The 27,529-nt window shown below is 42.7% G+C and overlaps 1 protein-coding gene across 2 annotated transcripts in view; it reads left to right on the top strand.

Moving 5' to 3' along the window:
• The window catches only part of MAK (male germ cell associated kinase), a 653,239-nt gene that overhangs the window by 66,003 nt on the left and 559,707 nt on the right, over window positions 1-27,529 (top strand). For both annotated transcript variants that reach the window (XM_078688092.1, XM_078688093.1), the window contains exon 2: window positions 25,703-26,050. In XM_078688092.1, the coding sequence (XP_078544218.1) occupies window positions 25,950-26,050 (101 nt within the window). In that variant the 5' untranslated portion in view covers window positions 25,703-25,949. The remainder of the gene's footprint in view (window positions 1-25,702; window positions 26,051-27,529) is intronic.

Genomic DNA, 27,529 nt, shown 5'->3' with positions numbered 1-27,529 from the left:
CAGTACTTGTGCCTGATAGTCCCCATTAGTAGGGTGTGGGGAGAAAGTTGATTCTGAAATTAAAACTTTTTGGAGTAAAACAGCAATGCACAGTAGGGTGTAAGGAGACACTGTGATCTCACTGACACCTCTCCTCAGCGCAACAAATGTGTATAGTAGACGATGGGGAAAGACTGGCCTCTCCAGTGAGACCTTGAATGAATCTAACAAGTATGTAGAGTAGGGGGTAAAGAGGCACTGCCTCTTCACTCGCACCTTTCCCCAGGCTTAGCAGTATGCATTGGAGGGTTGGGAAGGTACACAACTCATATATAAGACCTTACTATTTGATAGTAAGTATAACAAGTACTCAGCTCTCCACTGCGCACTTTCCCCAGATAAATAAGCATATCTATTAGGGTGTTGGAATGAAATTGACTGCCCAGTCAAAGCTCACCCCAGCATGACAGACCTATATAGTATTGTGTACAGAAACCTTGTCTTCTCCTTTAACACGTACCTCCAGGACAACATGGTTGAGCAGTACTGTGTGGGCAAGCAGTGGCCTCTCTAATGACACCTCTCCCTAGAACAAGTGGGATACACAGTGGTGTCTGAGAAGGGAGTGCTGTCAATTAACACATGTTACCAGGGTGAGAGGTGCCTGTAATAGGCTTTCAGAAAAAACGTATCTCTCTGGTCATACCTCTTTCCATGCCGACAGGTATGCATAGTAGGCTGTAGGGAGGAACTGCCCTGTTTGCTGACACATCAATCCTGCATGATAAGTCTGCATAGTAGTATGGGGAGAGACATGCCTCTCTCCTGTGACCTGTGTCTGAGATGATGGGTGTGCAGATTAGGTTATAAAAAGAGACTTACCTCTGTGGTCAAAGCTCCCCCCTAGATGCCAGATATACAGGTAAGGTGTGGGGATAAAAGCGCCTCTATAATGAGAAGTCGGTCTTGCACACTACTATACACACAATGATATGAAAGCACACTGTCTTGTCAGCTGAGACATCTCCCCAGAGTAACACATGTGCAAAGAAGGCTGTGGGAAAAGGCTGCTCTCTCTGCACATACCTCTCTTTATAGTGATGAGGAAAGTCCATAATAGAGTATAAAATATAGTATCCGGTCTGTTGAGAACTGCCAATTTAATCAATATTGCAATACTATAATATAATAACAAATTATAATAAGTGTTAAACAAAGAAATCAAAGAAATCAAAAGTAATTTTAAACTTTATTACAAACCAAAAAGTTAACAACACAAAACTACAACAACTATATTAGCAAACTATATCAACGACTATTAGACAAACAAAACAGACCAGTATATGATATAAAAAAAACACTTTTTTACTTTATTGGTTACTGATGTTTATTTTTGTACCACTTATTTTCTAGTCTTTTAGCTACCTTAGCCTGCCAAAGAGTCTTCAGTTTCCTTGTATATTTTAGCAGGCTAGGTGGCAAGAAAGTCTCAGCAAAGCAGCCTATCTATAAATTACAGTTCACAAAGCCTAGCGTGTGCTGCTGAACTGCACAACTGATCTGATAGAGACTTCTAGCTGAATATTACTTACCTGACTCAGGTCTTGTCTGCCCTAGACCAATTAGACTGGCTGGTAGTGTTGGACTTGGAGGGAGCATATTTTCACTTCCACCATTCTGCCTGCCCACAGGCATTACCTGCAGTTTTAAGGTAGGCCACAAGCACTTTCAATTAACTGTACTTCCATTTGATATTACCAGCTCCCCTCGGGTGTTCACCAGGGGGATGGCGGTGGTTGCAGCTCATCTGCGCAGGTTAGGGGTGTCCGTCTTCCCCTATCTTGATGACTGGCTTTTGAAGACTTCTTCGTCCCATGCTGATTTCTCCTTCCTCCAGGATACGGCAGACCTTCTGCATTCCCTGGGGTTCTCCATAAACATGCCGAAATCACGCCTGACTCCTTCTCAGAGGCTCCCGTTCATTGGAGCTGTTCTGAACACATTGCAGTTTCGGTCTTATCCTCCCGAGTGGCGAGACCAGGATATTCAGGTTCTGATACTGATCGGTCCACCTCTATCCTGGATTTCAGTCAGAATAACTCTGAGGCTGCTGGGACCTATGGCTTCCTGCATCCTGTTGGTAAATTACACGAGATGGCCTTTGCAGGCTGTGCAGTGGGACCTATAATTCCAGTGGGCGCAGCATCAGTAGAATCTGTCCTATGTGGTCCAGATCTCAGAGGGAACCTCAAAAGACCTGCACTGGTGGTTGACAAGCTGTGATTGGGTCAGAGACAGAGCACTCTCCTTTCCCCAAGCAGATCTCACAGTAGTGGCAGAAGGCGTCACTCCTGGCTTTGGGTGGCCATCTGGGAGAGGTGGAGATCAGGGGATGCTGGTTTCTGCATAGTCGAGGCTCCACATCAATTTTTTGGAGCTTTGAGCGATTCAACTGCCATTGAAAGCATTTCTTCCTTCTGTAAAGGGGAAGTTAGTGCAAGCCTTTACAGACCTCACCATTTCCATGTAGTACAGCAACAAGCAGGGCGGGGTGGGTTTGTGGACCCTTTGTCAAGAGGCCCTGTGCCTCTGGACATGGCTGGAACAGCAGGGCATAACCCTGCTGGTTCAACACCTGGAAGGTTCTCGGAACACCAGGGCAGATGAACTCGACTGTCGATACCTAGCTGGTCACAAAAGGTGTCTCCAGTTGGAGGTGACGCAAGGTCTCTTTCAATGGTGGGGAAAGCTTTGGTTAGATCAGTTTGCATCCGATGACCAATTTTACGCGTATGAGCTTACACAGTGGCCATCTCTCGGTGGCGCTTTTCATCACGAGTGGAGCTCAGGCCTCCTGTACTCCTTTCCACCTATACCACTTCTGCCCAGAGTTCTCAAGAAAATCGAGAACGACTGGGCCTTAGTCACTCTTGTGGCTCCAGACTGGGCACAGAGAGCCTAGTATCAAGAGCTTTTTCAAATTAGCATCGATCCTCCTGGGCAAAAGAACGATGGGTTAAACCCAGATCTCTTGACTGTAAATGTAGTTGAGCGTATGTAGCGCACAGCTACCCGCAGTGGGTGTCCCGGCGCTTGCTTAGGGAACCCTTCCTGGTATTCCCCTGTGAGATAGCAGGGTATCCACAAGGTGAAAGTCAGGCATCCCGCTGCGAGGGGCCGTTGTGGAGATTAAGCAAGCTATTGCCCAGAGTCGCAGAGTGTGAACCCGTGAGTCGAGGAGGCACCGGAGCGAGAATTATCGAGTCCGTGGAATTTTTAGCCCAAGACCCGCCGCGGCGGGGAATTGAACCCTGGTCCAGGACCGATCTCAGCTTCCGGGTCTGCTGCCTCTAACCCCTGAGCCACAATTCTCCACATTACTTCTCCACATTGACTGGGGGAGAATGTTTGTATTGTCAGCATTCCGTCCATCATTTGTTTGCTGTAACACTTTTCGCATTAAGTGGGATGGGTATGCCCAGAAGTGGGTCCCTTGCTCACTGTGCCACTGGATTCAAGCTAGCCTGGCTGAAGAAGGGGACATACCCTGAAACCGGCCCTACGATGTTGTTTCCAGTCCAGAGAGGACCTGGCCTGGCAGTTCGGTCTGGACTCTTCCCATGGGGCACAGGGTCAAGTCTGATTTGCATATGGCTGGGTCCAAACTGGGGTGGCGAAGTGGGCAAAAGAACGATGGATTTAACCCAGATCTTTTGACTGAGAGAGAATGTTTGCATTGTCAGTATTCCGTCCATCATTTGCTGTAACCCTCATAGATTATACAAAGCAAATATAAATGCACAAGAGTACATAGGAGAAAAAATAGATATGTTAGGGTTTTACACTCTTGTCTTCAGATTTAAGAATTGCAAAACAAGAGAAAAATTGTAAGTGGCAAAAGCGGGACGCTCAGTTTTAGGGTTCTTTGACAAGGTAATTCTTTGCATGAGGATAGCAAAAGATATACAGCCTTCATTAGAATGACACTTGGTCTGGCTTAACCTGCTGTGTTTTTTCGCATGTTTAATGTACCAATTATGTGGACAAATGCCTAATGTAAAGTGCTTTCAAGACAATATATTGATGTATGGAAAGGACAAAGAAGAACATGATGCTATTATAAAGAAAATCTTGAGCATTTTGAATGAAAAATGTTTGACAGTGGAGTCCACCAAATGCCAATTTGTGGTGGAATCTAACATATTTAGGTCACATTACTTATATTACCAACCCAGACTGATGTTTTGAGTATCAACTGAATTATCACGTTCTGAAACATTTCAAGTGAGTTCATTTATTTTCATAGTGACTTAGAAGTAAATGCGAGTGCACCATTACTTCTGTAAAAAGTTGTTCTTTAAAACTGTGGCAAGTCTATGTATCTTGTTTTTTGAAGGTTAAGTGTAGTTTACGCACAATAGGATTACCATCCATTTTTTCCATTTGTTTGCAGATACCGCCCCTGAAGAAGGGCCAGGGGGCCCGAAATGCATTGGGCAGGGCAAATTCGCTAAAAGAAATTGAAGGAATGTATAAATTACCACATTGCTTTACAATTACAAGTTTCTTTTGTTTCTTTTGTGTTCAGATGAACAAATGAATCTAATTATTTACATGTATTGATTATATCTATAATCACACTGAGATTCAATCAGTATATTTGTGTGTATATAAAAAATATACATGAAACGCAGCTCTTTTGTTGTCTAAGAATTTTTATTGGAATTATTATTGGAATGTATTTGATTTAGAGATCCACTCTGGATAGCAACAGTGCGCAGAGGCTCAGCAGGTTCGCTTGTTGTTATCTGATACATATGTTACTCATCGCAATTTGGACATTGCGTTATCCTCCGCAGCACGCTTGTGTTGAAGCCTGATAAATTTTCACTAAACTGTATATTGAGGTGTGCATCTCCCATCACTAACCATTGACAGTGGAGTCCACCAAATGCCAATTTGTGGTGGAATCTAACATATTCAGGTCATGTCTTAATCTAACATATTTAGGTCTTGTCTTAAGTGGGCAATGGGTTAACCCTGCAAACTAATTGAAGTGTCAGCACGGAATAAGGATTCCAGAATTGAATAGTTTTAAATATTCATTTAAGTAATAAATTACGAAGGAAAAGGCCCACAGACAGCCAAACAGAAACACAGCTGACAGGTAGATCAGCTGGCGAAGGAATGCCTGAACATTCCATGACGCACACTATATACCATTGCAGTGCTCTAAACCAAGTCACTCATGAGTGACCAATAAGGGGACTGTTGGGGTGCAGGCAAACTATGAAACCAGGGTACACAAAAATGCTTATGGCAGTACAACAGTACAGCACCTCCCTTTTGTGCAACCCTGATTAGTGAGGGGACTCAGTCTACCGTTTTCCACTCCGACTTGTGCTGTGATGTGTGTTCAAAAGACACTCAATGTAAATCCTAATTTCAATTACCTGATTTTACCAAAGCCTTGTCTTTGAACTGAGGGAATTTAAATGCTTTTCTGTGCACTGCTAAGCATGGCTTTAAGGAAACATGGGGTGCTAAATGGAGGGTGACCTCTTCAAATGCCAGGGCACAAAACTATATATGCCATAGTATAGGTGACTTGAGGCCTACAAAGGGGCTACAGCAGGGTCAGATCAGTTCTCATTGAATAAGGACATATCGTCGAACTCACCCACGAAACAACCATGAGTTTCCCAATATGCTCCACCGTTATCTAATTTACAGTAATAATTAAGCAATGAAAACTCTTAATCACCGCTGCAAACACTATTCAAGTTTTGGGTAAACCCAGTGCTCTTGTGCGGTTTAGCAATATACACTTGTTTTAGGTAGCGTTTAGTAACGGGTTAACCTTCATCCAAGTACCACCAATTTTAGTGGTGTAAGAAACGGAGGACCAAGTAAATAAACACTTGCCCAGGACTACACAATGAAGTTAACTGCAAGTGAGTCAAGGTTAAAGGTTCAGTGCCCTCTTTTGGTTGATTATATTTGAGCCACATTTCAATGTACTGGCAGAGGTGACTAGTTAGAGGAGCTACTATGGGTAGACAGTACGTGTGTGTGTATATGCAATGAATACAAATAGGTACCTTAACAATTGACACAGGAAAGCAAAATATTTTGAGACCGTAGGATAAACTGGTCTAAAGAAATCCTACTCCTACTGTTAGGGATGGATAGATTAATGGGGCTTCCAGCTCCTTGACTTCAATAAGATGTATTGTTTTCAGGGTCCAAATGTTTGCAGAGGCCCATGAGTCTGTCCTCTGTATTATATTTGTTTCTCTTCCCAGAGCTTCAGAATCTCTACAACCGCTACACCTTGCAATTGGGTTGAATTTTAGTTACATCAAAGCGCATTGCTGAGACTTTTAACACTAGGCAGTCAGGAAGACAGGTTTTTTTTATGCTGGAAAGAAATCACATGCAGAGCAAGTGAATACATGGAGACGGTATTGCTGAAAGCTACTAAAGCCAGGAACAGCTAACGGTGCAAACTTCTCGTGAGAGACAGTAAAACAATGTGAAAGTGTACTGATGCTATTTTCTGTATGGCAGAAATTACAAAGGTACCCACCGTAGAAACTCTCCTTCTTAAGACCGTAACCAGCTCAAGCCACCTCTAAAACCCATCCCTATGTTTTGCTAAACTACTGTGACATTTTAGGTATCATTTATGTGAAGCATCATTTATTAAAATATGTGGATGCATGCTAGTTTTCCCAAACAATATTCATAAAGGAAAATCAGTGTAACCAGTTTCAACAAGATTATGAGAAACATGAAAATATGTAAGCACTGGCAACGCCAATAGGTCTGACTTTGGTGGTCAACCTTTTGGTTTTGTCAATGCGTGTCTTGTTTTTACATGGTCTATGTAAAACGTTATTGTTGCTGGAGCTGCTGGGTCCTAACCATTACAACTACTATTGGAAAAATTGTTTTTGGTCTCAAAGCACACATTGCCACAGTATGTCCTGGCACTGAACAAAACTCCAAATAACTGACTAAACTATCCACCACTTAAAAATGTACTTGCATGTTTCACTATACTAATTCAACACTAATCCTCTATGGTTCCCGGAGTAGCGTGTTACTCGCCGAAAAAGCGTTTCAATGCCTCGTCAGGGGTAGTAAGCACTATATAAATTCAATTACAATACAATACTATGTGTTCTGATATGCTGCTTGTAAAAGAGCAGCATGCTGTCACTCACGGTGAAGCCAGTCGACAGATAGAATTTTCATAAAAACTAAAGGTCTTGCTTAACACCAGACTTAATTAGGAGCCCAATTCCTAAAGAAAGTCAGAAAGTTCACATATGGTATATTTTCTTGCATCAGTGCAGATTTACGGCTTTCATGTATTCACATGAAGGCCAGGAAATAGTACTCCTAGAAAATATTTGTGAACTGCATTTTAGCTCTACCAAATATGAATGCATAGTTTTGCTCCTGCAAAAATCTGTTGAGCGTTTACAAGTTCACTTCTCCTCCAACCACATTTTTCCCAGCCCAGGAAGAAATGTTCCTTCTGCCATTGTCATTAGTACATTTCTATTCTTTGTCTGTGTGGGAAAAGATTAGAGAAGAGAAGAGCTGGTGGAACCACTAAAAAGTGCAAGTTAGTAGGTTTGCCCAGACTCAAAAAGGTATTCCAACCTTGGAACCATTGTTTACAACTACCTATAGCCCCAGTTTTTAGATCTGCAGAGAGGTGGCAGAATAAGGAAATTGATAGTATTCAAACCCTTCTATAGTATGAACCCAAGTATAATCAGAGAGGCTATTTTCGGAGCTCTTATAAAATGAGATTGCTGCCATTATTTGTGACTGCACTACATGGCAGCAAAGGGGCAAGTATATTTTGTTACAGGGCAAGTAGATTTATTAAGCTACCTGTCTCATGGACAAGTAAATATTTTATTAAATTCCACACCCTTGTTTTAAGCGACGTTCAATATGGTTTTAGGGCCAGTTTAGGAACCAATGAGCAGATTTTAAACTTGAGCATTTTAATTGGTAAATATTCGAAGGCCAAATCAGGGAAGTTCTACTTGGCTTTTGTAGACCTCTCCGTGACTTTTGATTGTGTAGTTCACGAAAAGCTATGGGGGGGTCTTAAATGAATTAAAAGTTGACCCTGTTTTAATCCAATTCTTAAGATAATTATACACCAGGGCCACTGCAAAGGTCTGTTATGGAACCAAGGGTGAGTGTACCGCCCCATTTAAAATAGAACAAAGTGTAAGGCAGGGATGTGTGTTGGCACCACTCCTGTTCTCCTTATATACTAATGCTTTGGAACAGGAGTTGGTGTCACATACTAGGGACCCGCCATATGTAAACTCGCGCCCAATCGCACCCCTCCTTTATGCCGACGACGCTGTCCTCATGGCCCGCAGCCAAGTAGGTTTACAAAGGGCACTCTCTTTTTACTCTATCTTTATGGATAGGCTTGGCCTGAAACTGAACGCCAAGAAAAGCTTTGTGATGTCATGTGGGACAACGAAAAACAAGACTAGAAAATTTCGGGTGGGGGGGAGCGATGTAGAAACTATCATTCATTTAGCTACCTGGGTGTGCTCTTTGACAGGACAGGATCCTGGGCACCAGCCGTTAGGGCTAGGTCTTTACTTTACATGAAGTCGATAGCGGCTCTTTTTAACTTCTCTAAAAAATAAGGGCAAAGGCCTTTAGAAGTTCTGCTAAGGATATATAGCGCAAAATGCTTGAATATAGCTATTTATGGGGTGGGAATCTGGGGATTCCAAGACTGCACTTTAATCCAGCATACGGAAAACGCCTTCTTGAGGTCCCTCTTAAGTGTACCTAATAGTGCACCAGTTTTTAATTGTCACTCCGAGCTGGAAGTCACATATATTTCATACCTGATCAAGGCCCAGCCAGTTCTTATATGGCACAGAATTTGGACCACAGAGAGTGCAGCCCTTAATAGGGACATAATGAGGGATGCAATGAAACTAGATAATGCCTGTAAAATTTTATGGCTAAAATATGTTGAGAATTTTATGCAGGATATTGGCCATCCTGCATATTTTACCTTGCCCGACAGCTTGAATGCCATCAAACGCAAAGAGTTTAAAAGAGTTGTTATGTCTCATTTAGAAGACAACAGGCTAGCTCTTGAATTGAACAAACCCATGGTGATCCACCACCAACTGATTACAATCATGTGTAATATTCAACCATACTTGCAGCACGTCCTGAGCAGATACGACAGATACCTTCTGACCAGATTTAGGTTTGGGACCATTCGTCAGCTAATTACGTATCCAACTATCAATGACTGGTCGAGGGAATTATGCCGATGCCCTTGTAACAATGCATCACAACAAAGCACAATACATGTGGTTCTATTCTGCAAATTCTATACCACCGAAAGGCTAAGATGGTTAAAGCCACTATTAAAACAGGGAGGCTGGTGGCAATGTCGCCCAGCTTTTACATACTTACAGATGCTGGATTGGTTCAATGGTGGGATTCCTGAAGAATGTCTTAAGGGTAAGGAAAGCTATCAATTAGTGAATTACAGGAAAAGTGGACTGGAAATTCTATCTAAAGGAAGTATTACACGTTTATATGTACACCATGAACTTACCAATATTACCGGGCAGACTGTTGTATATAAATGTATTTTTATTGTGATATTAGATGATGAATTTTTTCTTCTGTATGTATGCTATTATTATTTTATTACTTAAAATCGAATAAAGCTTGTTTTGATTGATTGATTTAGTTCTACTTGCGTAAGTTGTCCATGGCAGAGTCCAACTCAATACTACTGGTTCATATTATGCCATCCGCAGTTTTTGGGGTTACCACTGGCAAGCCGAAGTCTTCCGATACCTCCGTTCATGACGATTAGGAGCCACTGGGTATTAACTTGTCACGTGCGTAGGAGTCTGGCCGTTCTTTGGGGTGTGGGGATCCGAGGGTTGTGACTGCTTCTAAGGCTTCCTACCTTTCCCTCCTCATGTTCGCCGGGCTCGGGCTGTTGTCCCAGGTTTTGCGTTCTTCATAGTCTCCTGTCGCCGTCTTCATCTGGTTCTTCTGCTTGCTGAGTTTTTGCCATCTGAGCCCGAAGGCCTCACTACCGACCACAGCCCCGACTCCTCCAGCCAGTCCCACACCTCCTCAGGTGAGTCAAAGTAGCGGGTCCCCTCTTTCGTGACCACTCTTAGTCCGGCTGGGAACAACAGCGAGTAAGGCAATTCCAGGATTCTGAGCTGACGTTTCACTGCTGTGTAATTGTTTCTACGTCTCTGTACCAGAGCAGTGTAGTCAGGGAAGAGCATAACTTGGCTGCCGCCCACCTTCAGGTTGGTCATCTTGCGTGTCTCGCGGAGTACCGCGTCCCTGTCCCTGTAGTTGAGGAATTTAAAAATGAACGGTCGTGGTCTGGCTCCTGGTTGGGGTTTCTGTGCTGGTATGCGGTGGGCTCTTTCAACCGCAAATTGCATTGACAATGTTCCCTGGGGCAGGAGGTCACACAGCCATCGCTCTGTGAATTTTTCCGAGTTTCTTCCCTCTTCGCTTTCCGGCAGGCCCACCACTCGAATGTTGTTGCGGCGGGAGCCGCCCTCCACGTCTTCTGCTCTGTCTTCCAGGTCGTGGACGCGGGCTGTCAAGTCTTGCAGCGCAGCTGTATGACTTTGTGTGATAGGTTGGAGCTTCTTCAGTGTTTGGCCTTGCACAGTGACTTTTTCTGCCAGCTTATGGTGGTCCGCATGGAGGAGGGTAAAGTCCGAAGTGACCTTGTCTATCCTGGTTTCCAAGGAGGTCCTGGTGTGCTCCAGCGCATCTCCTATCTTTTCCACTTCTGCAAGTACTGAGTCCATTTTAGCTGCCAGAGCTTTGGTCGTAGGTTCTGTCACCCCTCCAGTGCTCATATTGACGGGGTCCAAGCTATTCGCTCGCAACAGTCCGTGCTGGCCCATTACAAGCTGCTGCGCCATGGGCATTCACGGACTAGCACCAGAAGGGGTGATGTCCGGGCGGTGATGTTACTTTTGAAGAGTTCCGTTCTCACACGGGCTACACAGGAGGTTTGGTCAGGCAGGGCGGTTTGTGGTAGCCTCGCTTCTCCCCACTGTCTGTTTGTAGGGTGCTTGTACCGACCTATGGGGTCTGTGTACCAACTCCGCTTCAGTTCTGCACTGCTAGGGCAATTCTCCTCGCTGTCCAGTGATAGCCAAGCTTTAGGCCAGGGCAATGTACGTGTGTCTGAGTATGAGACTGTTAATCTTCGCGGTTTCAAGGCAACCCAGGTAATGCCAAGTTCCCATGGGGTGACTGTCCGCACAGGTTCTGACGTCTCCAGCGGTGGGGGTCCCTGGTGCACGGGAGTGGGGGCCCGCAACTTTGCGCACATGTAGGTCCCCCACCCCGTTCCCTCATTGCGTCCTGCATTTGCTACCACAACGGCGACAGGGACCCCTGGTCAACGTCCATTTAGTAGTGGCATACTCGTGCAGGCTTCTTCCTGCGTCGCCTCACTTTATCGTCTATGTCAGTGGCCGTGGCACTCCTCTCAGGCCGTGGTTGGGAGCTTCGCGGATCCTGTGATTAATGTGACTGCCCGCCTGCACCAGATTAGTCCCGCACAGGTCCCGCTCACCGTGCACCACAAGTGTGACTGCCTTCGCTCCCGCCTCAGTGCGCAACTCAACCCCACACTGGCGTTATTTCCCACTGGCTGTTCGCGCAGCACTGGGCCGCTCCAACCTCTTTATCACATCTGCAGTGCCCGTCTCACCAGCACCCCTCCTGCCCACTACACCTCAGCCGCACACTTTCCGTATCCCCAGTATCACTCCGGGGGGGCCCGGTTCATCAGGATCTGCTCCAGTTAGCTATGCTGGGGTGTCCGATGAGCTCCTAGTTCCTCGGTTCGGGATGGGGTCTCCTCTCCTGGTGCAGTCTCGGCAGGCGGGGGGGCGTGGTTCAGGACGGTGGCAGACGTAGTGTCTCTACTGCCAGGCCTCACGCAGCACTGGCTTAGGGGTTCGTTTCGCGCTCTGCCACTTCGCCGCTGCGCAGCCTTTGGCACACGCGCCTCTTGGTGGATGACTCCACAATCTTCGTCCCCCGGTGATCAGGCGTCCATGGAGTGGGGCGGCACAATTCTGTATCTCCGCTCACATCGGTGCTTTCGCTGTTAAACTCTGCCTGAGTCCGGTCTGGAGGGGTGTCCACCTCCGCCTTGGGGGCACTCAAATGCGAGCGGACATCTTGTAGCTTGAAACTTGCAATGCCCGCGTGCGGGCTCACTGATGTCAGTGCCGCACTCTCCTTACCCCGGTCAACGTAGTCTGTTTCTCTGCTCACAGCGCGCTCCCGCTGCTGAACTCTGCCCGAGTCCAGTCTGGAGGGGAGTCTTCCACCACCGTGGGAGCACTCAGATGCTAGCAGCCATCTTGTAGCTTTAAATGCCTGTGTGCGGGCTCACCGTTGTCAATGCCGCACCTTCCCTCCACGCGGTCTCAATGGGTCTAATGACCCGATACAGGTCTCACCAGGTGCAGGAAATCATCCGCTGTCAGGTCCCAGTCAGTAGGGACACGGATGGCAGGTTTACAGGATAATTTGCCGGATTAACGGGGGATAACGCTCTAAGCGTTAGGGATTCCCCTCCACCATTTTGGCTGGCTAGCCACGCTCCCAACAGTACAACACTCATGTTAGTTGAATCTATTCAGATGGCTCCTGCACCTATAAATAGGGAAGTAGGTGGGTCCTTTTTAGGGCTGGCTGAATATTATGCAAAGTATGTTAATTTTGCGAGGGAAAACCTTCAACATCGATCAGTCTAAAGAATGATTGCACGTTTGTACCGAGTGGTGAATGTCCAAGGAATTTTGAAGATTTAAAGGTAATTATAGTGGATGCTTCCATGCTGAGTGTTTTTGATCCCAATTTCTTGAGCATTGCTACTACCGATGCGAGCTGTAAAGGTTTGGGTGCAGTGTTGTCACAGGAAACGGGGGATGGCAAGGAGGTGATAATTGTCTATGCTTCTAGTGCATTATAACCTTCAGAAGAAAAATATTTGATGATTAAAAAGAAAAACCTAGCTTGCATGTGGGCATTAGAACACTTTGGATATTTTGTGTGGAAGAAACCATATTTGCTAATGAGAGATCACAAACCACTGATGAAATTACTTGCAATGGAAAGAATGTCTAACGCGCCTGCACCTATTGCTAAAATGTCAATGAGGTTGCAGGACTTTATGTACAAAGTAATTTATGTGCCAGGAAAGGAATGTTTTACTTTGTATTATTTTTCAAGGATGCCATTGCAGATTAAAGAGATAATGAATGATGAATGGGAATATTTTCAAATAGCTCTGATTCATGATCAAGGTACTCCTATCCATGAAGACAGTGTGGATAGAAGAGAATGAAAGACTGCATTTTACAAGAAGTCATGCACTATTTAGTGGTTGGTTGCCCAATGATAAGTGCACTCAATTTGTATTTGAACAGCTTTTGGGAAGTTAGGAATGAGTTGTCATTGAGAAAGGGAAGGGTTTTGGTGGTGGGCAGAGTTATTCCTCCACTTTCTTTGAGACAAGTTATCAGACAGTGTCACGAAGGCCATGGAGGTATAGTCAAGACTAAGCAAGCAGTTAAAATGGTATTGATGGTCCTGGTGTGGATATTTGTGTAAAAATATTTGTAAGGAATTTTATGTGTTGTGCTAACACAGACAAGACCTTAAACTTTGAGCCCTAATATGCGTGAAGCCATAATTCCTAGGAAGCCTTGGGAAACTACTCCTGTTGATATTAAGGGTCTCAAATACGTTATTGCTATTATTGATGTATTTTCGAGACGGCCAGTCATTAACGTGATTGAAAAAGTACATGTGGATGTAGTATTAGATTTAAAAGTTTGTATAAGTGATGGGTTACTTACCTGTACATGTTATCATGGATAATGGAGTACAGTTTGTTTCCAATAAGTCTCAGTACTATTTCAATACAGTGGGTATTAAACACCGTACTACATCCCTATATGACCCCAGTGGCAATGACTTCATCAAGAGATTTCAATAGAGTACTCAAGGGAAGTGTTAAATTGGCTTTAATTAACATTGAGGACTTGGCGGTACAGATGCTCAGAACTGTATGGATGTAGAACCACTATAAATGATATTACCGGTTATTCTCCTTTTGAGATCACAAGAGGTAGGAATCGAAGGACCAAATGGTCTATGATGGTTGATTGAGTAGTCATGTAGGGGTGTTTTTGAATCAAGGAAAAGAATTGAGGATACCCCTAGGAAGCAAAAGGAAAATTATGATTCTAGGACTGGCTCTAACAAAAAACATGATGTGGAAGTAGGAATGTTGGTTAAAGTAAGAAAACCATTGAAGTTAAGGAAGGGTTAAGCAATTTGTTTAACCTCTACATGTAATTCAAGCAATGAGGAATGCTGTACATTTGAGCAATGGTAAGGTTTAGAATTTAAAAGGAATTGCTGTGTTGAAAGTTGATAAAATGGTATATGTCAGTGGAATACTGGTGGATAATACGTTTGATGTGGAGTTGGGTTTGGATTCCTTGGCTGAAGGTGAGAAGGAACAGAAGCAGGATGTTCTTGATGTTAGTGATAGTAAGGCTGTAGAAGTAGAACGGGGAAGTGACGTGGAGGAGAATTTAGTGGCTGTTAGTAAGGATGTGGAGGATATTGTGGTGGTTACTGGTGTGGTGAAAGAGGAATCAATAATAATTTTGGAGGGAACATGTATGCTTCTCTCACTGTGGATGACGCTGCAAGGGACAGGGTGGCGAATATGCAGTTGGAAGTGAATGTCAAAAAAAGACCAAGGAATAACGCATATGGTTGTTAAAATATATTTATGAAAAAGTGGATGTGGTTGACTGATTTAATTGTGGACCTGTTATAATTTTTTTCTTAATTTCGTTTTCATTGAACGAACATGTTAGTTTTATTTGCGACGCTCATTGTATTTAACCGCATGCGCGCTAGCGGTTTTCCCGCTGCGCGCTGCGTTTTTTTAAAAGCCTCGTTAGATGACGAGCTCAGCTCGTCATCAGCGTGCGAGCGCCGTAACTCATGACGAGCTGAGCTCGTCATGAGCGCCGAAGTGGTTAACTGTATATAGTTTTGTTTTTATTGTTTTGTTCTTTCTTTCAGGATAGTCTGTTAGTAACTGAAATTTGATTTTGTTTAGTATTGTTAACAGAAGAAACTGTTTTTTTGTTTTGTGCTACTTTAAGTACTTAAAGCTTCTAATTCCAGAATGTAAGGTAAAAAGCGGGTGTCAGAATAGTTGCCTGGGGGAGTTGGAAGAGGTTGTATGCACTCTGTGTTTGCGTTTTGGTTATGGAATAAACTTATATTTTATTTGAAGAATTCGTCTTATCCTTACACAGTGCTTTAAGTGGGCCAGGTCCTCCAGTTCTCATACCAGGCTGTAATTAAAGATGTACATTGAAATTGGTTCCTACCTGGCCTTATATTAACGTCCTTAACGTTGTAGGCAAGAATACTGATCCATATCTGAACAGTGAAAAACTGCCAACGACGTAGTTCCAGTTACCATTTCACACGTTTTACTTAATCTTGCGATCCATAAGAATGTTTGCTTTTTCTAGGATGTTGTGTTTCTTTTGTTTTGTTTTTCACTCTTACATAGTGAATGCTATTAACCGAGTCACGTCTAGGTGTCTGTGTGAGTTCAAGTTGTGAGTGGGTGTTTATAGCAGGCCATGATTGAGAGCTCTGAAGTTAATGTTGAGGTCAGTGCAAGTTTCTCTCTCTGTGAGTTGGTCATAAATGTGTTCAGAACACATACTCATCCAATCTTTGGCCTCTACAGATCGCACAGGGAAATGCTCATATGCGCCAATCGTAATTGTGATTCTATGTTTAACTTTGTAAAGAAGGTACACAGCTGTCGAAATATTGACAGGGTTAAAGTAAAAGAAAATGCAGTGCTTACAGAAGTGGGTGCGTTGCATAGTGAAGGGAAGGAGAGATAAATATATGCCGGAAAGAGTGAAAATAGGGTGCTGAACAGGAAAGAGATGAATTGTTAGATATGCAAATGGAAGATTTCGAAAATATGTCGGGAGGAAAAGAGCGCAAATGTCTAGCAGAGGGACTGCAGAGAAAAGTGGTTTAAAGGGAATGATTGAGACAGACCTTTGAAAATTGTAATGTTTTTTATTCAGTCTCATTTTCAGATTTGATACATTTTCAATTCTATTGATACAAGACAAAATAACTGTTGCTAATAATTTATATAATACTGCTAACAAGTTCTGGCAAAGCAAGTAGGTTGGGGTTGTTTTAGGGACATGCTCGTTACTGTGTAATATTTCTGGATGCACTAACAGCTCATGTCTGGTAGTCGTACATTATAGGATGCGCAGAATTTTAGTTCACGTGTTTAGGCCACGCCCTTCATCATATAGACAAATCCCTTGGAAAGGATTCGTAGTTACACTTCTTAGGCCACATTCCTTTTAGACCTCTTCCTTTTCCCCAACCCCCACGCTTTGTTTAACCCGCTTAAAGCCTTGACGATAATTATATAAACCATCAAAGTTAAACAGCTTGCCAAGCTCTGTGCACAGAAATGTCTATCACAAACATTTAATTACCATGCAGACAGGCTGTGATTACGAGCACAGCTAGACTAAATGTAAACATATAAATTGTCGTTCATCCCTGGCCACGACGAGCAAAAACCAACACGTACATAATCGCATGACAGCATGCAAACTTTGCTGTTGTTTAGCAATCAGAGCGCCAGAAATAAATCCGTCTAGAGGTTTGTAATCCTGATTTGTAGGAGCATGAAGTCTATTCTCAATACTTGGGCATGAATTACAGAATTTTTGGGTGTGCCTAGTTTTTATGCAATCACGCAAAATATGTTAATATGCAACCACAAACGAGGGATCCAATTTTATTGACTTAGGGACACAAGCATCAAGTTAGGCTTTTTGCGATTCCTTAATTGTGATTATTAAGGAATCGCAATTAAGGAAGCGCAAAACCTATGCATGTAGGAATCGCTCAAAAAATATCTATTCCTAAACATTCCTTAATTGCGACTCGCAAATTGCGAGTTGCAATTAGGGAATGGCTTCCCTTTCATTCCTATGGGCCTAAAGTCCCTTATGAATGAATGGGAATTGCATGTGCGATTTGCGAGTACCTAATAGGGACTCGCAAATTGCGCAAGCAATTTCAAGGGTGCCAAAAGGACACCCTGTTGCATCCCTGAAATTGTAATGTGACCACATGTTGCGCACACACATGCCCCAACGGCTTGTGTGTGTGTGTGTGTGTGTGTGTGTGTGTGTGTAACCAGGAACTTTGAAAAATGCACTTTAGTGCATTTTTCAAAGTTTTTGAAAATTACCATCAAGTTCAAATTGATGATAATTTGCGACCCCTATTTGCGAAATCACAATTTACAATTCCCTAAATGCCATCGCAATTAAGTAAATGCTATTTGTGCGATTTCTCAAATTGTGCATTTTGCATTTGGGATGATGCATCCGTCCCGAATGCAAAAATCTTGGTCCCAAAGGGATTTGCTTTTAAAAAAAGATATATTTGTATAGATTTTTTTCATAATCTTTTAGTCAAGGCATTTCATACAAGAGAAAAAAATCATTAAAAAAAAAAGGCACGGTTATGATAAATTTCTTAAGCATTTATACATCTAGATTAACATAGAGTAGTCCATCAGGCCCAAAAATGGGCTGGTTTCCCAGACTAAATAACAATAATTCATACAAACAATTCATTTCGTTTTATCAGAATCTGTCCCCCTATTTTACAAATAATCAGACAGAGCCCTTCACAAAATTATATTAGTTACAACAGAATAAATTTAATGTCAGAAAAATACACATCGGCACAAAATAAACCTTAAATATCGGTCCTAAATTCATTGGGTCCAGTCCGATATTGGAGACCAAATTTTGCATCCCAAGGCTCTTTTCCTTCTCCCTTTAGTCTTATAAATTGATAGCTCTAGATTATATGTAGCTAATAGTCTTGGCCACCAGTTAATAAAAGTGGGTGGATCGGGGCTAATCCACTCATTGGTAATACAGGCACGAACCATCGCCATAGCCATAAATACTATAGTGGTTGTGGATCTCGATCTTAAATTAGCCTCTCTATCAGATCCTACACCAGTAATTACTAATTCTCCAGTAATTACAATCAGGGCTCCGAGTATTGTATCTAAAAACTTTTCTATCTCTTGAAAAAACAGCCCCAATTTTGGACAAGAAAAAAACATATGAATCGAATCCGCAGCCAATAATCCACACCTATTACACTTGTCCCCATCGTTGCCCCCCACTTTACGATTTTTCCAGGGGTATAATATAAATCAAAAAGGGCCATATAATGCTGACTTCGTAGTCTTCTGGTCATTAAAACCTGATTCACAAGATCAAGAGATTTTTCTATATTTATATCTTCCACTCCCAGTTTATTCTCTCATTTTGTGTTCCATAAACCCAGGTCTTCCGGAAATATTTCTAATAATTGTTGATATACCTGACCTATTGGGGTTTTTCGCCTCATTTTTTCGATTAAGGGAATTTTAACAGACTGTTGTCCTATTCCTGGGCCTATCTGAACCAAAAAACTACGGATTTGAAGGTATTGAAAAAATCTGGTCTGCCTAGACCAAACACATTACATCTCCCGTGAAGAGAAAGATGAAGATGATCTAATCTTTCCAAATGTTGCATTCACTTTCTCCATCACTGGGGTAATGTTCAGATCGGGAATCTTTCCACTTCCGGTGTAATTTTTATTCCCAGATATGATACTTCGGTGACGATAGGCAGGTTTAACGGAAGATCTGTACCTGAGTGAAGCATCTGAGTTTTATCTACATTTAATTTGTAGCCGGAAAAGCTACCAAACTGCACGGTCAACGACTTAATTGTAGAAAGTGCCGTAAAAATATCACTGGTAAGTACAACAATATCGTCGGCATACGCCAATGCTCTATACTCGATGTTATCAAAGCTTACTGGTTTGATATCAGTATTCAGGTTTAATTTATTAAAAAATAAATCAATATGTAAGGCAAATAATAGATGGGAGCACGGGCATCCTTGCCTTGTACCCCTGCTAATACAAAATGATCCTGACTCCTGTCCATAGATGCGTATAGTTGGTTCCGGGCCTATATCTAAGGTCTTAACTGCTTGAATGAACTGAGAACAGAGCCCTTTCCGTCACAAGACATCCGACATATATTGCCAGGAGACCCAGTTGAACGCCTTCTCGGTGTCCAACAGGATCACCCCCAATGAAGATTCAGTTGCCTGAGCCCAATCTAAAAGAGCTATTACTCGTCTCACGTGATCAGCGGTGTCCCTACCGGGGATAAACCCATGTTGAAAATTAGAAACTAAAGGAGTAATGCCCATTCCTAAGCGGTAAGTCATGATTTTAGAAATGATCTTACTGTCTGAATTAATCAGTGAGATGGGCCTATAGGAAGATGGATACAACTCAGGTTTACCCTGTTTAAAAAAAACAATAATAATAGTTTTTCGCCAGGAATCTGGCGCCGATCCGCGTTGAGCGGCCTGAAACAATGTCATAAATTCCAATCGAAGCATTGGCCGAAATGTCTTATAAAATTCAAGAGGGATACCATCCGGGCCTACAGCTTTTCCTATTGCTAAAGACAATATTGCTCCCTCCACCTCCTCCCAGGTTATACATGCAGCTAGTTTCTCGTTTTGATCTTGTGTAACTTTATTTGTTTCAATTTTGAGGCCTAGATTCTTTCATTTGCACTTATTGTTTTTTCTTCTGTATATAAGTTATAATATTACTTACAAAAAACATTCAAGACTTCACCTGGGGAGTCCTGTTGTTATTTCTCTTTGCTGAAGTCATTTCCCTAAAATCCTGCCAGAATTTTCCGCAGCTACATATATTTGGGTCCTGTACGAAGCCTGTTTTGCGGCTACTTTCGAAGCAAAATGTTGATGGATTTTCATTTTTAAGATTGCAATGGCTTTTAATGTTAGTTCAGTATTATGTTGCCTAATTATTTCCCTCATAAACTCTGTCTAATAGCCTTAGCTGATCAATCCAACCCTTAATTTCTACCAGAATTTTACGCTGTTTGGCTATAGAATAACTGAGTGTTTCTCCCCGAACCCCGTCCTTAAATGCATCCCAAACCAAAGGGTCTGAAACTGTATTCAGATTATTTTTGAAAAATTCCTTGATCCAATCATCCATATACGCACAATATTCGGGATCATGTAAAAGTTTACATTCAAAAGTCCATGCCTTCCGCTGGACCCTAGGACTGATATCTATTTCTAAAAGAACCGGGTTGTGGTCTGAAATGGTCCTGGGTGTGATCTCTATCTTAGCACTCAATACTCTTTCAGCAGAGGTAAATAAATAATCCAAGCGGACATGTTTTCTTTGTGGAGTAAAAAGTGGCTCCAGGATCATCATTCTTGTGAGTGTACCATACATCAGCCAGCCCAAGTTATTTGACTAGGCCTTGAGTAGCTTTAAAAACATTAGTTTTCTTACCCCTATATGGATGGTCACTTGTAATATCAAAACTACTCTCCAGATGAAGGTTAAAATCCCTGCATAGTATTAAAGGGGATGGCCAAAGCACCAATTCGACACTCAAGTGATGCATCACTTCCGGGTCATCAACATTAGAACCGCAAATAGAACATATCGTCAGTGAAGAGCCATTAAAAAGAATTACAGTGATGGACCAACACCCCAAGACATTCTCTTTTACCTGTTTGCAAACACCCAGGCCATGTTTAATCAAAATTGCAATCCCTCTAGCAGTTGTGCTCTGTCTGGTACATGCAAGTATTTCCATACCCAAGTCGCTCAGCCACTTTCGGTTATTCCAAGAAATATGAGTTTCTTGTAAAGCAGAGCACATCACTTCGCATGACCTGCAGGATTTGGTCCATCACCCCTCTTTTTCTTTTATCATTTAAACCACATATATTCCATGTATACATGGATAATCTACCGGTCATTGTTATAGCAAAAGAATTGTCAGATCTGGTCTGCCCAGCCCAAGCCCTAGACTAAGTCTCATAAGAACTAAAAATATCATTGTCTCTCAAATAGGAATAAGTACCATAACCATAGTGCAATATAGGTATCAAATACCAACCATGCCTCTCCCCAACTCCCCAACACCCACCACCCATTGCCCACCCAAAGCTACCCCACCCCCTCCCTCCCCTCCCACTCCCAAATGAGGCATAGGGACAAAGTCCTCTGTGATGGGAAGCGGATTAAGAACACTCCCCCAGACCCCCACAAAAAAGAAAACCCAAAAAGAAATAGAAACATCAGTCATTCATAAGAAGGGGCACCCTCTTATTGGCTAATTACACATTTGTCCTATTATCTCTCAATCCACTTCAAATTGTATTCAAGAATTCCTTTGCTTCAATTTCGGAAACAACATTTTTTATTTTTTTCTCTATGTATAATTTTTAATTTGGCCGGATTGAGCAGAAAGGCCTGGGCTCATTTCGCCTGAAATAATGGAATTATTTGGTGAAGATGCCACCTCTTTTGGATCGTGGCCTGACAGAAATCTGGGCGAATGAAAACTTCACATCCTTTACCACCTCTTCCTATCAGGCCGTACTAAGTCATATATGGATTCCCGCAACTGAAAATTGCTAAGACAAATCAATATAGCCGTTGGTTTTTCGTTTCAACCGGTTATTCCAGCTCGCTGATTCAACGGGAACCTATGCATTCTCTGAAGCTCAACTTCCCATTTCCATTGTGTAAGTTCTGGAAAGGCTTCTGAGAATAGTTCAATAACAAACTGCCTAATATCTTTGCTTTCCAGTCCAGTCCTTCAGGTATTCCTAAAATATGTAAATTGTTCCTTCTGGAACAGTTTTCCAGTTCAGTGAGCTTCCAGGTGGTATCCTCTTTTACAGCCTGCAGAGATGCAATTGTAGCCTTTTGCTGCACTATTTCATCTTCCATCGATGATATTCTCTCCTCGGTTTCCCCAATTCTTGTGGATATCTCTGTACAGCTCTTTGCAACTCTGCGCACAGTGTTTTGCAATTTTCGAACGGCACCCTGACTCTGTAGTCCCTCTGCCTTAGTCTCTTCCCGATGGGCCATTATGCTTTGATAGATAGTGGATAGGGTGATTTCGCATTCTGATGCCGTATCTACGCTAGCAATTTCTCCGGGGTTATTGCCCTGCCCTGCATTTTTATCAAGTTGAGGAGAAAACGAGTTATCCCACACTAATGATCCAGCTGTGCCAAGTGTCTCTTTCATCAGAGGATTATGAGTTTCTCTTAGTTTACGTACGGTCCCTTTAACTGCAGAGATCTCCAAACTCAATTCCTCTTCATCCAGCTGGTAGCTGCTTGTATCACTCTTATCGTCTGCCCAGTCCACCCACTAGGCTCTCATTCTCTTAAGAGTTAGAGGGATCTGACATGGAGTAAAACTTCCCCCCTGAGTCCCCTGAATCTACATCTTTAACAGCTTCTTTGTCTAGCTGATCAGTGTTCTGCGGAACCTTAGTCTTATCTGTTATCTGTCATCAGCGTTTTTATTACCTGCATTTTGATTTCTATTCTCCAGGACCTGGTTGCCCCTCGGGGGTTGAGCGGGAGACGTTGCTGTTAATACAGGCACAGGCATCTCACATTCTTTTACCGGCTCTTTTGTATTACTGAGAATTATGTTTCCAGCTGCTGCCGCCTCACTCTGTAAAAAGGCAACTTGCATAGCTACTATCCCCGCAGCCACAATCTCGTCACTCCGCATATCTCCACTAACATATTCCAGACTGCCCTGAATCGCCCCATCGCTATTCAAAGGCGACGTTATTGGTATCTGTATCGATACATCTCTAGCAACAATGTTGCCCGGGATAGTCATTGACTTCTCACCAGAATACGTAGGAAGATGCGGACGTTTCAGCCTCCACCGGGCTCTTACCTTTACCCATTTGTTTTCTGAATAGCCCGGGAACAGTTTGGAGCCCCCGAGCAGTGCTGCCCCCCTTCGTCGAAGGACCGGGAGAGGTACCATTAGCTCCTCGGCGTATTCCGACATCTCTGCCTCGGCCGAGGGCAGGTTTGATAGAACTCTGCATGGGAGAGGAGCCTGAGGAGACTGAGGCTGTGGCTGCCGCAGCCCCCCGGGTCTTAGCGCCTTTGGTTACAGTCTTGGGAGCCATTGTAACCCCTAGTGAACTCGGTGGAAGCTCCGTATGCCGCCAACACAGAAAGTTCGAACCGTGCTGACCCAGCGAGCACAGCAAAGCGAGATGCCGCGGACCGTAATACCCGGTAAGTTTTCAGCAGGCGTGAAAGGCTATATTGCCACAGCATTTCATGTAGGTATCTTCATCTTGATCATAGCCCAGCTACCGTAGCCAAAAAAAAAAGCGGGGGGGGGGGGGGGAGCTCACTCGGTCAACAACGCAACCTCCATCTTGCCTCGCTTTCAGCTTCTCCGAATCTGCCCGTTTGCAACCGTTTTATTGCTTGATGCATGTGGCCTTAGAACCTGTGGATATGATGGGTTATATAGCTAGAATTCCATTGTTTGGAAATCCTGACTGGAGCCTCTATTTTTAGCTGACATAGAATTGGACAATGTGTGGAACAATGGGTATTCCAAGGGGAAAGGAGGTGGGAGGGGTGGCCATTTAAAATGTTGAGAACATCTACAAAGTCAGACTGTCTTGGGTACTAACAATCCCTTTCCCTCCCTAAATACAACCATAAAACAAAATCCAAAACAAAGGCATTTACAGGGTAAAATTCCTTAAAACATATACGTATTTTCAGGGGACGGAGGGAAAGGTATTCCTCAACATGGAACAAATCGGCGTTAAGAAACAAGTGGGCAAATGCACATTTTCCTTAACTCTAGCCCTTTGTACTGTCCTCCTAAGACTTTTGGAAGAAAGGGTATATGCCTATACATTGAGTTCTTATACATATGCAAGCATAGTTCTGTAAATTATTGGCGAGTCACGCAAATGTGTCAACCTTTCAAAACTGTAAGATAGAGCCAATGACTCGTTCACTGCAGAATTATAAATAATCATGTGTCACTTCACAAGCAATTTTATACCTGATTGCTTCCTTAATTCCTAAATAGTACCACAATATTTTAGACTTTTACGAAGCTGTACACGGGTTCATTTTTATAGTATAATGACATTTGATATGTTTTGTTTTTTTAATTAGCGGAAAGTGTTTAGTCCCTCATTCGGAGGTGGATATAACTGATGGATGAGACATCGGACTTTAACTGCCACATGCATGAAGCTAAGCAATTGCGATTCCTTAATAGCGATTATTAAGGAAGCGCTATTAAGGAATCGCAATGGCCTATGCATGTAGGTTTTGCTAAAAAAAATAGCGAATCCTACACATTTCCTAATCGCGAATCGCAAATTGCGATTCGCTATTAGGGAATGCTTTCCCATTCATTCCTATTGGGCTTTAGGCCCATAGGAATGAATGGGAACCAATTCGCAATTTATGATTAAAAATAGGTATTTGCAAATTGCAAATGCAATATCCAGGGGGCCAAAAGGCCACCCTGATGCACCCCCCAAATTGGCATGTGTGCACATGTGGCACCCTAAGGACATGTGTGTGTGCCACATGGTACTTGAGAAAAATGCTATTTTTATTTATTTTACTAAGGAATTGCAAATTACCATCAACTTGAAGTTGATGGTAATTTGCGATGCCTTAATGTAAAGTTGCATTCTAAGAATGCTCTTGCATTGCATTTAGGGAATCGCAAATTGCGATTCCCTAACTGCATTTGCAAAATATGTAATCGGAAATTTAGCGATTACCCATTTTGCGAATGGCTTTAGGCCTGATGCATCCCAAAAGGCTAATTACCGGTCGCAAAGAGGCTGATTCTGCGAATCGGCTTGCTTGCGACCGATAATTAGCTTGATGCATGTTCCCTTAAGAGTTACGAGTTGCAAGTGTTCTCGCCAACCCACGTACCAGGCATTGCGAGTAGTTGGTCACACTGGGGAATAACACACTGGATCCATAATTACTGGGCCCATTGCTGCATATAGTTCCAGGTTACGGGCTGGTTTCTGCGCACATTTGGTTTTACCGGATGCTTTTGGATTTTCTTAGGATGTAAAACTGTAAAAGTCCACACACAAAAAACCAAAACATAAATACTCGAAGGAATACACAGCATATTCCTCTCACGTACTTTGGCTGCTTTGTCAACCAGATTCATTTCAGTTATTATCGATAGCAGGGTATTAAACGCCGAGACAGTTTTTGATCAGTTATCTGGGATTTTTTTTAAACTTTCCTTTCACGCACAGTATCGTATAGAAGGTATTTAGGTGGAATATGAGCATCAAGTAAAGTTTCTGCAAATGTATTTCAAATGTTTAATAGTCTATGCATTTTGGTAGCCAGTCGTTTTTTTTTTACATAGAATGTTATTGATGTATAGGAACAAATATGGTCATTGCACGTTCAAGCAGTTGCAATACATTATTCTGAGTGTCTTCTTTGTTCTGAATTTTAATGCCATTTCTTGATGTACTTGGCATTTTCCAGTCATGTTGTGATGTTATCTTACACTGTTTTTCCGTGTTTTTAAGGGTGGATCGAAGAATGGACATACTGCTCTTACCATCATGTCCAATGTCCTGATTGGTTAAAAATTAATGTTTCTGCACCACAAGACTGGATAATTTCCTCGACAACGAGATGCTGCAGATTCGCCAAGCAGCACCTTCTGGAAAGCAGTACTCTTTACTAAAGAGCAGACTATAGTTGCTCGCGTTTTCAGCGAACGACACTTAAGAACTAATTACGTATTAAACTGTACTGTGTTCACTCTACAAAATGAACCGCTATACCACTTTGAAACAGCTTGGAGATGGCACCTATGGAAGTGTGGTTTTGGGGAAGAGCAATGAGTCTGGCGAGCTTGTGGCAATCAAAAGGTAGGACCCACCCTATTTCATTATAGCAACATTTTGCACGTTAAGTTCAATTGTGTTACAAAACTGCTGTGGATGTTCCACTGTACACTTTATGCACCACAAAAAAGTATAACAGTTCTCTAGATCACAAATATATACGTGTTAATTGGTGAGTATATTGTACCTATGATTACACTGTGTAGCTTTAACTCCTTGCTGCGTTGGTTATGTAACACCGCACAGCTTTGCACTTAATACATGACGTCATACTCTGTCAAAGAGATGAATGAGCAAACGCATGCTGAATAGAATTTCATTCATTCCATAATCACCGTGGTTTTCCAGTTCAAAAAACATTCATGCATATCTGCTAACTCTCGTATTGGGTGGAGTTTTATGTGGGTGCAACATTTCCACTAGTTCAATTATTGTCACTTTCAGATACATCCACTCTTTGAAAATTGCTGAAATCTTATTGTTCACAAAATTCACGACAACAATAGACACACAACACTTAAGCTGATTTGGAAGAATTACACTACTTCAAAATTTAAATGCGCTATTAACAATTTGTTTTAACTAAAATCAACTCTTCCAGGAACGGCTATTTCTTAGAAACGAACGTACATAAACAGTGACAATATAATTGCTTCTCTTATCTGAAAGAAATGACCATAATATGTTACATGGTTTACTAAAGTTTTTTTTTTTCTGGGGACAGGAGGGCCCTGTGCTCCTACCACTCACTGGATCTAAGTATCCTCCTGGTTTATAATTTATAGGCATCAAGGATTATGATTAGTGTGGAGCATACTTGGGTTGTAATACAGTACAAGTAAAGTATATGCTTTTCTATGTTCTTTGTGAGAGAGTCCACCCCCTCAGGTTTTGTCGTCTTATTCCCAGACTCCACGCTTCCTAGACTTACATGCTCCTGTACCCGACTCCTTGCTTTCTGAGGCCCTGCACTCCAATTTCTCAGCAAGGGACCATGCTTTCAATCCATACTCCCATTCAAATCCTTCAGAGCATCAGTGCTACCTGATGCCTTAATCCTGCTACCCAAGCACCTTCTGAAATCTGTGCCTCTCCAAATTATGAACATTCTGACATCTACCAGCAGCTCCTTGCCCTTATCCCTCCAAGTAGCCATTAGTCTGCCTTACTTCTTCAGTTTCCTCGGTTACATCTAGAAGCTTAATTAGGGGTGAAAAAGTCTGCATTGTTCTTGACATTAATCCCTGTCCAGTACATGCCTTTTAGGGGAAAAAGTCACCGACCCTCACTCTCAAAAGGTGATGGTCTCGCTGTTCATTCTGAACACATAACTCTTTGGGTTCCTGTTAGAAAATGAGTCATTAGTTGTGTGGCTTGCACAAGTAGTGGATCTACATTTGTCCTGCAGTGCAAACCAAACACTAGTACTTGACTCTCGTATTGTAACAAAGCAGAGTAGTCCAGGGCCTACTCAAGGGAGGTGGTGTGGGCTAGTAATCTCTA

This window comes from Lissotriton helveticus, chromosome 4_1, assembly GCF_964261635.1.
Source record: "Lissotriton helveticus chromosome 4_1, aLisHel1.1, whole genome shotgun sequence".
NCBI classification, from domain to species: Eukaryota; Metazoa; Chordata; class Amphibia; order Caudata; family Salamandridae; genus Lissotriton; species Lissotriton helveticus.
This window is presented reverse-complemented; position numbering and strand designations above follow the sequence as displayed.